The sequence below is a fragment of the Lactuca sativa genome, chromosome 3 (genome assembly GCF_002870075.4).
Source record: "Lactuca sativa cultivar Salinas chromosome 3, Lsat_Salinas_v11, whole genome shotgun sequence".
NCBI classification, from domain to species: Eukaryota; Viridiplantae; Streptophyta; class Magnoliopsida; order Asterales; family Asteraceae; genus Lactuca; species Lactuca sativa.
Window position 1 is genome coordinate 177778320 of NC_056625.2, and position 14540 is coordinate 177792859.

General features: G+C 37.4%; 3 protein-coding genes and 1 long non-coding RNA gene across 7 annotated transcripts; 2 read left to right on the forward strand and 2 right to left on the reverse strand.

The window, feature by feature from the left end:
* Positions 1–768: 768 nt before the first annotated feature.
* LOC111879336 (uncharacterized) lies at positions 769–2215 on the reverse strand. Its single transcript, XM_052769858.1, has 4 exons — positions 2015–2215; positions 1721–1918; positions 1311–1392; positions 769–1223 (listed from the first exon to the last, which is right to left on the reverse strand). Exons 1-3 carry the CDS (start codon positions 2213–2215, stop codon positions 1339–1341), a joined length of 453 nt encoding a protein of 150 aa, XP_052625818.1. The 3' UTR covers positions 769–1223; positions 1311–1338.
* A 1617-nt stretch (positions 2216–3832) lies between these two features.
* Positions 3833–6447, reverse strand: LOC111894345 (uncharacterized). 4 transcript variants are annotated; one of them, XR_008230950.1, is made up of 4 exons: positions 5760–6447; positions 5200–5498; positions 4472–5006; positions 3833–4370 (listed from the first exon to the last, which is right to left on the reverse strand). It is a non-coding gene; the product is annotated as an uncharacterized LOC111894345 (long non-coding RNA). The 4 variants fall into 4 exon arrangements; XR_008230948.1 differs by having other exon boundaries at positions 3833–4373; XR_008230949.1 differs by having other exon boundaries at positions 3833–5006; positions 5200–5436.
* Positions 6448–6464: 17 nt separating this feature from the next.
* Positions 6465–8235, forward strand: LOC128132864 (uncharacterized). The gene is made up of 4 exons (XM_052769859.1): positions 6465–6504; positions 7229–7296; positions 7339–8102; positions 8214–8235. The coding sequence occupies exons 1-4, from the start codon at positions 6465–6467 to the stop codon at positions 8233–8235; spliced, it is 894 nt and encodes a 297-aa protein (XP_052625819.1).
* Positions 8236–8846: 611 nt separating this feature from the next.
* Positions 8847–10253, forward strand: LOC128132661 (uncharacterized). Its single transcript, XM_052769445.1, has 2 exons — positions 8847–9918; positions 10011–10253. Exon 1 carries the CDS (start codon positions 8847–8849, stop codon positions 9897–9899), a length of 1053 nt encoding a protein of 350 aa, XP_052625405.1. The 3' UTR covers positions 9900–9918; positions 10011–10253.
* The last annotated feature ends 4287 nt before the right edge of the window (positions 10254–14540 follow it).

Genomic DNA, 14540 nt, shown 5'->3' on the forward strand with positions numbered 1-14540 from the left:
TCCGTCGCAAATGTATGATACCAGATTCTTGTAATCGTTAATCCCTCGCAAATGTTTGATAAAAGATTTTTTTTAGTCCATTGCTGAACCCTCGCAAATTAATAACATAATAACATATTTTTTGATTTTTTTATTACCAATCTAAAACAAAAATAAAAAATAAATTAAACAATCCCAAAACAAACATTAATATTTAAATAACAAAAAGCATCAACCATCAAAGTTTACCAAAAAATCCTAAAATATCATATATATATATATATATATATATATATATATATATATATATATATATATATATATATATATATATATCAAAGTTTAACATTAACTGATATTTGATTTCAAAGTACCATATTTCATAATTTTTAATCTTTCACAACTTTCACATCTTTAATATCTTTAATATCCATCTCTCCACACATTTCCAGTGTTCATCCACAACGTACAGTTAAAACATGAAAATAATATGTTAGATTTTGTTATTAGAATCTCATGATAGGAAAAACTATAAAGTAAAATGTTATAGAAGTAGGATACTATAATAGACAAAATTAAACGAACCTTTTGGGGCATTATTGTACTAGATGCGAATCCGAATATTCTTCCATAAGCCTCCTATTATAGTAAAAGTAAACATGAAATAACTTATAACAGCCAACATAAATAGATTAAGAAACACAAAAATAGGATGTTATAACAGCCAACATAGTACTTTTTATACAAAAATAGATAACAAAAGAAAAGATATATGGAATGGCACTTGCATTAGACACCTGTACTTTCAAATATAAAGTTTCTTTAATAAATAAAATGTTAGAACAAGTATAATACCAAATACTAAAAACAATTAAATAAAAATAATTATAATAAAATACAAATAAAAATATGATTTTTCCAGTTTGATTGTAACCTCGCCTCGTTTTTTCTCTGAGTTGAAGGAGAATGCATGAACTACTAAAGATGATAAAAGAAAATTAAAATTTATAAAAGAAAATAATATATGAGTAAATGGTACCTCCACATTTCCACCAACCTATATCAAAAGTTTCAAACGATTACAAAAAATTATTTTTAAAATAAATAAATTCTTAACGAATTTACCTTAGGTAAAAATACACTGCCAGTTCAATGAGAAGAGATACAAGTCTAGATGGCAACTCAGACGTTTTATTTGGTGGATCAATTTTCTTACCACATATATAAACCTCAACCACTATCATCTGAACACAACAAAATAATAAAGATTTTACAAATTTGAAGAAACATAAAAATAATCCAAAAAAATAAGTAAACAGACATAGACATACCAAATTTAATGTCAATGTTCCAATTTTATCATTGCAAAATAATAGCAGATCCCATTGTCTCACAAGCAGATAGTCTTCTAACCTACAACAACAAATAATTACCCTTTGTCAGACATCATTTTACGCATAAAGTATTCAAGCTAGTAAAATTAAATAACAATATATTAAATGCTGAAATTTTATAAAAAACTAAAATTGATTATATATATATATATATATATATATATATATATATATATATATATATATATATATATATATATATATATATATATATATATATATATATATAATTAATCAAACTTCTATAAATAAATAAATAAATATATTGAATTTGAATTTTAAAAAAAATTACTTGGAAAAACAAAACAAAATTTTTTTTTTCTATTTATTTAAAAACATTAACATACCCTGCCATCAGAACAACAAAATATATCCCACCAAACTCCTATCCAGATATATTTCTCCTGCAAAAGTGGAGGGGGGCAAATTGAAAACTTGAAGAATTTCAAGGTTGATAAAAGATGAAATTCAACCACAGCATACCCGTATACCATTACAGGGATTAGATCATGGCCAGATGCTCCTTCAATGGGATCAAAACACTCCTGCCATACCAAACCCAAACCCAGATTAATTAAAAATAAAATTAAAAAAATGCAATAAACAATATTATTGAAATGGTAAAAGGACAAATAACCCACCCAGAAAATGGCAGCAGCCCTTGAGAGGAGGGGCAAATGTTCAGGATAACGACTTTTCCCACTTAACATCCGCCATCTAATCTCATTTGTGACTCCTCCTTTGTCTACATGTTGATGTTTCCTGTTTATTATACTCAAAATTGGAGTTGAAATTACAGTTGCGCCATTCACAACCACATCTTGAATAACACCATGAATCATATCAATTCTTTTGTTAAAAAGCAATTAAATTAGAAAAATAATGTGATACCTTTATTGCTCCCGGACCCGTTCTTTCATTAGGGACTGATGCATTCATATGTCCAAATCCTCCCTTTCCAAGTTTTCTCTTAATCTTATATGATCAGGAACTGCCAAGTTGGACTGTTGTTGATAAAATTCAAAAGCATTAATCAAAGTGTATATAAGTCAAAAGCATTAATCAAAGTGTACAGAATGAAAGATTATTTTGAAAAATCTAACTACAAAAGACCCGTATAAACACAAATGCCTTGTGTAACTAAAAGTACTCAAAACATAATTCAAAAGACTACAAAGAATAATATTTGGAACAACAAGTAGAAGGAAAATGAGACTTCAATCCACATCTATTGTTCATATACCGAAAACTTCATTTTTTGATACTCAATAACAACCAAAAGTAATCAACTATTAGATTAAAAAAGTTGTACACGTTTTGAAGGGAATATCAAACCAAAATCTAAAAACACTAAACCAAATAAACACAAGCTTGACTTTGAACATCTAAATCCTTCAAAAAGCAATGTAAGAGAATCTATAAAGGTAGAACGAACCATAAAATCCATCAGATAGGATAAAATACTATTAAAATACTCAAGCATCAAGTCATTAAACATTAGCAAAAATCCAATCCATGATGAAACAAGCAAATGTCTAACTCTAATCATGTAAAGTATTAGGCTATATAACTCTATTATTTTGATCGATAGAATTAAGAATTCAATTGAAAAGGGAGACTTTTACCCTTTCAGGAAGTGGCGCATTACTACCTTCTTCTACGGCACCAAAATTATATTCATAGCAATGTCATCCAAAATTACCTCAAATTTAATTAAATTTCATCAATTGTAACATCAATGCACAGCTAGTACTATCATCTAAGACATATAACACATAACACTGGCCTAAAATTATGCATTTCATCCACAAAAGTTCAAAATTACCTCAAAGTTAATCAAATTTGTAAGAACAAGAGCTTGAATGGGATGACCACCACAATTTTCTAGCAACCAACAGATCAAACAACGTTGGCAGGAAACCACGAGTCAATGAGGAAGGGAGACAGACCGAGAGGAAAGCCGCGAGGATGTTCTTTGGCGTTGCTTCAAGTAAACGCCAATGAGAGGCGATGCAGGTAAGAGAGGCGAGCAAGCAGACGGTGGTGGAGGTGATTTCCAGGGCGGAGGAAGGAATTGAGTCAACGCATTGGCTTTCAGACGGAATGGAATTAAAATGATGGAAGGAAAAAAGAAAAAAGCTCCAAATAAAAAAAAAAAAAAAAAGGCGTGGGCCTTTCAACGATCGATTGGCGAGGCCCAAGAAACAAATCTCATGTTTTTAACAAATCCATCGTTGTTCCCTAGCTAAAAACCTTTAACTTACAACATATCAGCAAGGGATTTCTTTTTTCCTAAAAAGTTAGATAAATCCCTCGCTAATCCCTCGATAACCCCTCAATAAATTTCTGAAATTAAGTTAGTTGAAGGATCTTTTGAAATCCATCGCTGATCCCTCGTAAAACCTACGCTAATTAGCTACAGAAGCGTTCCGTTGCTAATTCCGACGCAGAAGGTCTCGTTTCTAGTAGTGATACATATAGAAATTTATTAATTACAACTTATACATGCATTACATAATAAAACAAATACATAATACAAATCAGATACATACATATACATAAATACAAATAAATAAATAAGTAAATAAATAAACAAATAAAAGGACAGCCAGCTGAAACGTGTTTCTTTTTCACTTCTTAACTGAAGCATGCACTCCTTCACACCACTGTTCCCTAGCGGTTCCTTCTCTTCTTGCTGGTCGCTGGAGATGGACGTTGCTTCACTCCTTCCCTTTTCCTTCCTTGTACCCAGTCAATGAACCCATACACAATTCTTCTTCATATTCTTCCTGTCAATCTCAATCAACAAACACACATCCCAAATACAACATCGACATTTATCAAAAACAAAAAAAAACCTCTTTACCTGTTTGTTGATTCACTGCTACCATCTCCGTTCTTCTTCATATCGCTTCCTGAGAACCACCGACTGTAAGGCCACTGCGCAACCTCCACAACCCACCCTTTCTCTCATTCCTTCTCTATTGATCAGGGTAACTTCTGCCAAACAACCAAAACCCAAACATATATTTTCTTTTTCTATCAACTTCTTGCCCAATCAATCTTGATCCAGAACAATAAAAAAAAGAGAAAATTACACGAATGGTCCCTATGGTTTGTGGTCACTTGCACGCTTGGTCCCTAGAAAGATTTTTTAACTCGGACCGTCCCCAAAACTTTAATTTGTTACCCGCCCAGTCCTTCTTTTAACTTTTCCGTCTGTTTAGGTGTTAGTAACTCCCATACCAGGGGCATTTTTGTCCTTTCGCCATTGCAAGGCCTCTAAAACGCACCTCGTTCATTCTTTTTCTCAATTTCTTCTTCTCACTTCTTCCTTTCGTGTTCTTCTCTTGGGCTTGCAATCCAAACGAAGGGAAAAAGGTGCACGTTCCCACTTTCCGGCAGCACATGCTGCTCAGGTATGTCTGTGAGTTGTAATTTTAAGAGACATAAAAGCAGCCGGCAACAAATGTCTGCAGCTGGAGCTTCTCGAAGAAGAGAACCCTGAACTATGAAACGGAGCGGCAGTCTCTCATTCTGTGCGGCGTGTGTGCTGGCTTCTAGTGACAGTTTCTGATAGGCCATCAATCGACAGAGCAGCTCCCAATTGGAATCTATCAGCCATGGATGTGCCTGTAAAATTACGATTACAAGGTTTCGCCATTTGAGTTCGAACTTCTGCTTCAACATTTTAGAAATTTCTATGAATAAATTGAAAAGGATTTTGTCCCTCTTTATATGATTGCAAATATTACGTATAAGAAAATCTTTATCCTGAATTTCTAACAATTTCGGTCTCAATTTTGACTTTAAAAGTCAATTGTACCTTGAGATATTCCTTCATCGATTGACCTTGCAAAATCAGTGACAGTAGCAACCAAAGATTGAAACTTTTTGAGCTTTAAGTTAACATCGGATGCCACCTCAGCAAGATAGTTGTCGATGAGATTAGCCACCATCGTCACGGGTGTAAGCGAGTAAGAATTCCTGATTAAATCATCATCATTGTCTTCTAAGCAACCCGAATAAGTAATTTCACTTCCATCTTAATCGTGATCTCGATCTGCAACCATGAAATGATCAAGCAACCCGACCCGCCTTTCCAAATTCTGAAGGCACAAAGGGCTACATGACCACAAATAATGAAGGGGTGGGTTTTAGAGGTCTTGCAATGGCGAAAGGACAAAAATGCCCCCGGTATGGGAGTTACTAACACCTAAACAGACGGAAAAGTTAAGAGAGGGACTGGGCGGGTAACAAATTAAAGTTTCGGGGACGGTCCGAGTTAAAAAAACTTTCTAGGGATCAAACGTGCAAGTAACCACAAACCATAGGGACCATTCGCGTAATTTTCTCTAAAAAAAATGAATGGATCAAGTGTATTACCTGTTTCGTCCTTGCTCTTCAATCCAGACGTTTCCCATTTCCTTCGCGTTTGCTTTTGATCGGACCAGGAGAAGAGAAACCCAGAAGCCATCGGGCATCAACTTCCTCCATCGCCTCCTTAGTCTTCCTGCTGACTAGAGCTGCCATGCCCCGTCGATTTGATTTGGTCCGTTCATTTTTCGGACAGATGAAACCGAAGACTCCTTCCTCGAATGAGACTGCCAGAGACGAACCAAACGCACCAAGGGAGCCCACTGGAGATCGATGCCCTCCTTTGCCCCTTCCCCCATCAACAAACACCGTCGAACACCCTCCTGGGGTTGTTGTTGCTTCAAACGAACCAGCTCTCGCACCCATCCACGGTGCACCTCTCCACCTCCTGACCTGCTTCGATCGGAGCAACAGCCCCATCTCGCTGCTTCTCCCTTGTTCTTCAGTCTAGTTGCTCATCGGAGATTGAAAACCTCGCCCCTTACAAGCTCTTGTTCGTGTATTCCTTCGTGATTCTCCCCGACCACACTACGACCGAAACCCCAAATCCACTATGCCTCCGATTTCGTTTTGTTGTTGCCTCTGCGTTTTTCCCCTTATGATCGATTCGTGTTCCTTTCAATCGAATTTCCCACGGCCTCATCGTTTTGAATTCGTCGCCATTTGCTCGATCAAAGCAGGAAACGGGATGATAGAAGACCTAATCCTTTGTAAATGGAGCCTGGATCGCTCATGGAGCTTCAAAAAGAAACGGGTATCCGAGTTTGACCCAGTCAAAGGTCAACACAATTCAAACTTGTATTTAAATTTATCAAAATCTACCCTGACTTGACAAATACTTAAAAGATCAGTCTTAATCCCCAAATAGTGATGTCATTTATTCACAACAGCCCCTCCCATGGAGATTCTTTACAAAATGAGTCCCTAGTTGTATGTTTTTGGAAAATCAAACCCTAGAGTCTATTTATTTTCACAAAGACCACTATATAATCAATAATTAATACCAAACTACCATTTGGTTTATTAGGAAATATAAATATACATGGTGATTCGTCTTACGAACGAGGAACATCACGTAACAAATCTCACGATATGTTTCCCAAAGGAATCAAAATATCGTACGAAGTGAACTCACGCTTCAAGGATGAGTGCTTACGGCCCCTTTTCAATATTTTAATTATTTCCGGGGGGGGGGGGGGGGGGGGGGGGGGGGGGAGGAATACATGTGCTTATATAGTTTTTTTATACAAATATATTATTTTTTATGCGAAAATACAATAAACATAGTTTATAAAAATATAATTATTTAAACGATTTACCATATTGTTAAAAATAAACTAGGGAAAACTTTTTGTATACGTGTTATGATTATTTTATCGAGAAATATTCAGCTCACACAACAAATACTACATTATATAAAGTTTTATGATTTTTATGTGACATTGTATATTATAACAAAAAATTATAAAATTTTGTAGTATTTCAAGAATTCAAATTATTACTATGCATATTCATTTATATGTTTAAGTACACAATGTTTATACATGTACATATGTTCATTAATTTGAAACATTCATATTTATAAAAGCGAGCACATTACATTCAAACTACTACTACTACTACTACCACTACGACTACGACTACGACTACGACAACGACCACGACCACGACCACGACCACGACCACGACCACGACCGACCACTACGACGACGACGACGACCACGACGACCACGACCACGACCACGACCACGACCACGACTACTACGACGACTACGACGACTACTACGACTACTACGACGACTACGACGACTACGACTACTACGACGACGACGACTACGACTACTACGACGACTACGACGACGACTACGACTACCACTACGACTACCACTATGACTACCACTACGACTACCACTACGACCACTACGACCACCACTACTACCACCACTACGACCACCACTACGACCACCACTACCACTACTACGACCACGACTACCACCACGACTACCACCACGACTACCACTACGACTACCACTACTACGATTACGACGACTACGACGACTACGACGACGACTACGACGACGACCACTACGACTACCACTTCGACTACCACTACGACCACTACGACCACTACGACCACTACTACGACCACTACTACCACCACTACTACCACTACGACTACCACTACTACGACTACGACGACTACGACGACTACTACGATGACGACGACGACGACGACGACGACGCGGACGCCGCCGCCGCCGCCGCCGACGACGACCTACGACCTACGACGACACGACCACGACCACCACCACCACCACCACCACTGCTTCTCCTCCTGCTGCTCCTCCTGCTGCAGCTGCGGCTACGGCTACGGCTACGGCGACGACGACGACCACCACCACCACCACCACCACTACTACTATTATTATTATTTGTAAAAAAACATTGTATTCAAATATCAAGATGGAACATGAATGCTATTTAGTTTATTCTTGTACTTGTGCTATATATTCAATTTGCCTGTGATCCATGAACTTAGTCATACAGCCCGACGTGTTCCGCCGCCTCGACCGAAGGTGTGACAGGTGTCCACTCTCACCCACCGCTTCCTTGACTTGTGGAGGGTCGTTAGCCGAACGGGTAGGACAATGACTTTAATCCTCATTAAAAGTATGATGATTATAAAGTAACTAAATGTTTTATAAATTCTCAATCTTAGTTACTTTAGGGAAATGTGAATAAGGTGGTAACCCATGAAATTACACTTGACACTTTGCTTAAGTCGTTAGTAGAGCGTGTGGTTAACTGGCACACTAACCTGGACTTAACAAGGTAGGAAAATGGTGGCTTAAGGTTCATCATAGATCGGTGGAGTGTGTGCGGTTAACCGGCACATCAGTTCAGTGATAAACATTAAGAGTACCAAGTAATTTGCATGGTTACTTCACACCTTGCTTTGTAATCCTCGGCATCCCAGTTACAAAACTTGAAGGGCATACTCGAGACTGAAACATGCTATTGAAAAGTTCAACGAATCTCAAAAGAATCTAGGAGTTTCAAAAACCAATTAAAACCTAATAGTTTATTTCGTTTTTCATGGTGGAAATTGGTGAATCTTCATTCACCTACCTTCAAATATTTTATATCTTGAATTACGACATCCCTCTTCTAAGATATAAAATATTGTGTTGGGTCCTACCCTTAATATTACATTTGGGTATTTTATTAAGAACTATCTTTATATCTAATCTAAACTTGTATTTTCCTCTTTTTCAGATGTGTTACAACAATGTTGCTTCTAGCTCAAACCCTACCGACTCTTTCTCTCTCATGAACCTTTCTGGGAGAGTCATCTTCGATGGTTCCAATTTTATGGATTGGATCCAGAACATCAGGATGGTCACTCGCTACGAGGAAAAAGAATATGTCCTCGATAAGGAGCTGAAGGAAATCGATGAGTCTACTGCTACTCTCCAGGAGATCGCTGACTTTAGGGCTCATGAGAGAGATGCCACAAAAGTGGCATGTATCATGATGGCTACAATGACAGTTGAACTCCAAAAGTCCTATGAGGACTATTACCCTTTTGAGATGCACCAAGAATTGATGGAAAGATACTATCAAAATGCTCGTCAAGAGTGGTATAAAATAATCTCCTCCATGATAACAACCCGGAAGAAGGATGGTGAACCCATCACGGGCCACATGCAGAAAATGCAAAGGTATGTGGATCGTTTGCTGAAATTGAATGTGAACTTCCCCGAGAAGTTGGCAATTGACATCATTTTGCACTCCTTACTCTCGTGTTATGATCAATTCCACATGAACAAGGAGGAAGTTACCCTCAGCAAGCTTCAAGGACTTCTGAAGACCGCTGAAAGTGGTCTTAAAGGTAAGTCAGTTGTTACCACTCCTACTCCTAACTCCGCCCTTGTCTTGGCAATCAGGAAAGGTAAAGGAAAAAAAAGGAAAACCCCTTCGAATGGTACCAAGGGAAAGTCCCTTGATGGATCCTCTTTAAGTGGAACCAAGAAAGGTTCTATCACTCCTTCGTCTGACCCAAAAGAGGTTGAATGCTTCTATTGCCATGAAAAGTCGCACTGGAAGTGGAACTGCCCAAAGTACCTGCAAAATGTTAAGGATGGGTAAGTGAAACCCAACCATGCAGGTATTTACACTATATTGTCTAATAACTCACCCTATTCTAATTCTTGGGTCCTTGATACAGGTTATGGTATTCACATATGTTCTAATTTGCAGTGACTAAGAAGAAGTGAGAATGTGGAGCATGGGAAGATAAACTTAATCATGGGGAATAGGAAAGCTTCACCTATCACCAAGATTGGAGTTTATTCTGTATTGCTAAGTAGTGGGTTTACATTAGATTTGAATAAATTTTGTTACTCACCTAAAATGGTGAGAAATATTATTTCCTTTCATGGTTTGTACAAACAAGGTTTTACCTTTTCATTTGATAATGAATGTGGTGGTATTAATGCTTTCTTTAATAATGTTATTTTATTTAAAGCATTACCTTGTGATGGTGTGTATGAAACTATTTTGGTTGTAGATAACCTAGGAAATAATGTATTGTGTATTGATTCTTCTAATAACTTGGATAAAGCATCATTATGGCATTGTCGTCTTGGACATGTAAGCAGGAAACGCGTATGCCAACTCCAAAAGGATGGAGTCTTGGAGTTATTTGACTTAAAGTCAGATGATAGTTGTGAATCGTGCTTACTTGGAAAAAAAATCACCCTTCATTGGTTCTTGTGCTAGGGGTGAGGGTTGTTGGATCTCATACATAATGATATGTGTGGACCCTTCAAAACTGCCACAACGGATGCTAATCGTTATTATGTGACTTTTACTAATGATTATAGTAGATATGGTTATGTCTACTTAATCAAGCATAAGTCGGAGACTTTTGAAAGGTTTAAAGAGTTTAAACATAAAGTAGAGAATCAATTGGGCAGGAACATTAAGATGATTCGATCCGATCGAGGTGGTGAGTATCTTAGTACATAGTTCCTCGATTATCTTATGGAATGTAGGATTGTATCAAAATTGACACCTCCCAGGACACCACAGTTGAATGGTGTGGCTGAGAGACGTAATCTTCGTTCCATGATGAGTCGAGCTTCGCAACCTATCTCATTTAGGGGGTATGCCTTAGAGATTGTTGCCCATATCCTTAATCTAGTCCCTACAAAGAAGGTTGCCAAAATCCTCATGAGATGTGGACTAAAAATTTCCCAATCTAGACCACATAAAGATTTGGGGTTGCGAGGCTTTCGTGAGGCGCCAGACTCACGATAAGCTCGAACCTCGAAGTGAGAGGTGTATTTTCATTGGCTAACCACATAAATCCTTTGGTTACCTCTTCTACAAACCCAATGAGAATGTGGTCTTTGTAGCAAGGAGGGGTGTCTTCTGCGAGAGAGAATTCATAAGCCAAGGAAACAGTAGGAGGAAAATTGACCTTTGTCACACCCCCAAACCAAGGATGGCGGAAACGTCCGGGGGTGAAGGACTTCATGTATAGTATCATAACCACAATTTCAATAGTAATTTATGCAAACACAACCAACATATATATATAATTGAAAAAGTTACATCACTTGTATGAATTACATGTTTCAAAATCAATTACAATATGTTGACAAAATATGAAAAGTTTGACGCCTTAACGTCCCATCCTCAAAAGCACTTGATTACCTGTTTAGTGTTTTCCTGAGAATACAAGTTGTTTGAAAAGTGTCAACACAAAGGTTGGTGAGTTCATAAGCTTTTATTAATAAACTTAGTAGAAGTCTTTCACATGTAAATGTCGCGTTTGTTTCAGAAAAATCCGATATTTTCCTTGAAATCCGAAAAATGTAGGCTTATAACCAAAGACTAAAATGTATAAGAAATCATCATTTCTTAGTAGAAATGTCGTGAGTTTAAAATGATATAGAAAGTAAATTTCTTTATCAATCTAAAACCTACTTCGGTTTTATGAAACCCCGTAAACTTTATGAATTGTTATCTCCCTAGGTGAGTCGCTATAATCATACTGTGACTATGTGAACCTGCCACAACGTTTCTCAGGCGTCGCGAAAATGAAATGACATTTGTCACCTGTAGACCTGCAGGTCCCACTGTAGCTAGCAGCAAGGTGTGGGGTGTCAAACCCAATATAGATCTATATACAAGTATCACGTTCTCCCTCAAGGAGATTCTGATTATAACTACCAGGAATTATATCCTGCACTCGGACGTACGGGGAGAGAGAGAGTCTCACAACATAGGTTAACAAGTTTACGTGAAATGTGTGTGGATATAAATCTTTCTTGTATGAATGTACCCTTTTTGTACGAGTGTGTTGAGTGATGTATCATAAACTATACCTATTATAGTTTATCTAAAATGTATATAATATTTATGAATTCTTTTATGGAAATGTATTAGTGTTGTGAATTTATCAAACTATACTTTTTATAGTTACATAATACATATTCTAAATGAATGAATAATATTTAATATGAATGACTTAGTTTCAGTTCATAATGATAAACTAACAAGGAAACACATTCAAATATTAGAACTTATGATTATACACTTTGCTCAACATATTACAAAGTGTTATGATATTTACATGCTGTTGGCTAACTTTAGCAATTCTGCCCTGTTTTGGAAAAATCATAGAAAAATCATACGAAGTCGAAAACTAGATCCGTAAATTCTGAGAGTTCACAAAATGTGTCTAGTTTACTCATAATTTTTATCACGATTTTTAATGACCTCCAACTTGGGTGAAAATGTCCATAATCACAGACTGGTCCGGATTGTTGTTTGAAATGATAGGCAGTTTTGTAAAAATCACCATAAATTGTAAAATAATCGTATGGAGATGTTCAAGTAGTCATTTTAAAGCTACAAACTTGAACTATTTTCACCTTGTACAGTTTTGAAAACAAAAATGTTTAAGATGCCCAAAACAGTCCGTGAATGAAGCTGAACTTTTCTGATGAAGGCTGTTAGAAAATTTTAGTTATGTTCTTAGTATTTTAACTTGTATTCCCCCCTGAAAACTTGAGAAAACATGAAAATGTAGGGGTATGAACTCACCTTAAGTGATTTCAGTAGATGATTGTTGAAGAATGGAAGTGTTTAATTCAAGAACACTTGGAGATGCCTTGAAGGTCTTCGAGAATCTAACATTATAGTTATGGAGTTTGTGTAAGCAATCAAAGATTTGAGTAGAAGGAAGTGAAATAATAATAGGGAGGATGAATTTTTACTTACTAAGAGTGGAAGAACACTTGAAATCAGCCTTGAATCTCGAAAATTTGTGTAGAAAAAGTTTGAGAGAAAAGTGGTGTTTGTTACTTAGTGGAATGCGAGAAATGAGAGAAAATGAGGAGTGTGGTTGTTTGTTCCAGCTCAAAAAACGTGGGAGTGAGTGAAATTTGAGTGTAAGGGGACATTGAAGTGACATAGGTAAGGTGGGGAGGTATGGCTGGTCATAGAGTGGGTGTGGGGTGGTTGCTTGTGTCATAAGTTAAGGCAAAGTCAACACTCCACCTTAAATAAATCCCCCATTAGATCTTTATTATTTAAATAATGATTTTCATCAAAATATGTTTAAATTATGAATATTTAGAGTTTATTATGTTAAAATATAATTTCTGGAGAAAATCCCGCTTTAAAATCACGAAAAAAACGGGCTTAAAATGTTAAAAATATCAAAAATGGGCTAAAAGTGAAAATTTCCCGAAGTCTGGCCGAGGTTCGGCCTTCTGGTGCTGAACCGAGAGAGAGGGAGGCAGAAACCGAGAGGGAAGAAGAAGGAGGGAAGGAACCGAGAGGGGAGAAGAGAGAACAGAGGGGCGCGAGTAGAGACAGAGCGAGAGAAGGGAAGAGACAGAGAGGCGGGTAGAGACAGAGCGAGGAGCGAGCGACAGAGACAGAGCGAGAGAAGGGAAGAGACAGAGAGGCGGAACAGATGAGGCGACCGAGAACCGAGGCTCGGTCCTCGTGCCCTTAGCCAACAGAGGCTCGGTTCGGAGATAGAAGGCGAGAAGTCAAAAACCGAATGAACTGTAGTGAACAGTAGTGAACAGTACCTTCGGTTCGGTTCAGCAGCCTTCTTCATCAGGAGGGTTCGGTTCCTAAGAGGGGTTTCGGTTCCTAAGAGGGGTTTCGGTTCCTAAGATCCGTTTTTCGCGTTTTCGCCCCGTTTTAAGCCGTTTTTGACCCGGTTAAGGGCCGGAATGACCCGAATGATTCTAAAAAGTTACGGGAACTATTTGAGGGAGATTTGGGAGAGATTTCTCATACTTGGAGAGATTTGGGAGAGATTTGACATTCTTGGAGAGATTTCTCATACAAAGAGATATTTGAGAGAGATTTCACATACTTGGAGAGATTTGGGAGAGATTTGACATTCTTGGAGAGATTTCTCATACAGAGAGATATTTGAGAGAGATTTGGGAGAGATTTCACATACTTGGAGAGATTTGGGAGAGATTTGACATTCTTGGAGAGATTTCTCATACAGAGAGATATTTGAGAGAGATTTGGGAGAGATTTGACATTCTTGGAGAGATTTCTCATACAGAGAGATATTTGAGAGAGATTTCAAGTGTGGCATTTGTGAGTGTTTGGCTCCGCAATGCAAGTCTCTTGAGCCCCGTTAAGTCATGGTTAAGGATCCCACACACTCCCAATGAGTATGCAACATGGTTTTTATCAGTTTAGTTCATTGATTAGCACTAGGGCTTAGGAAATTTTTAACACAAG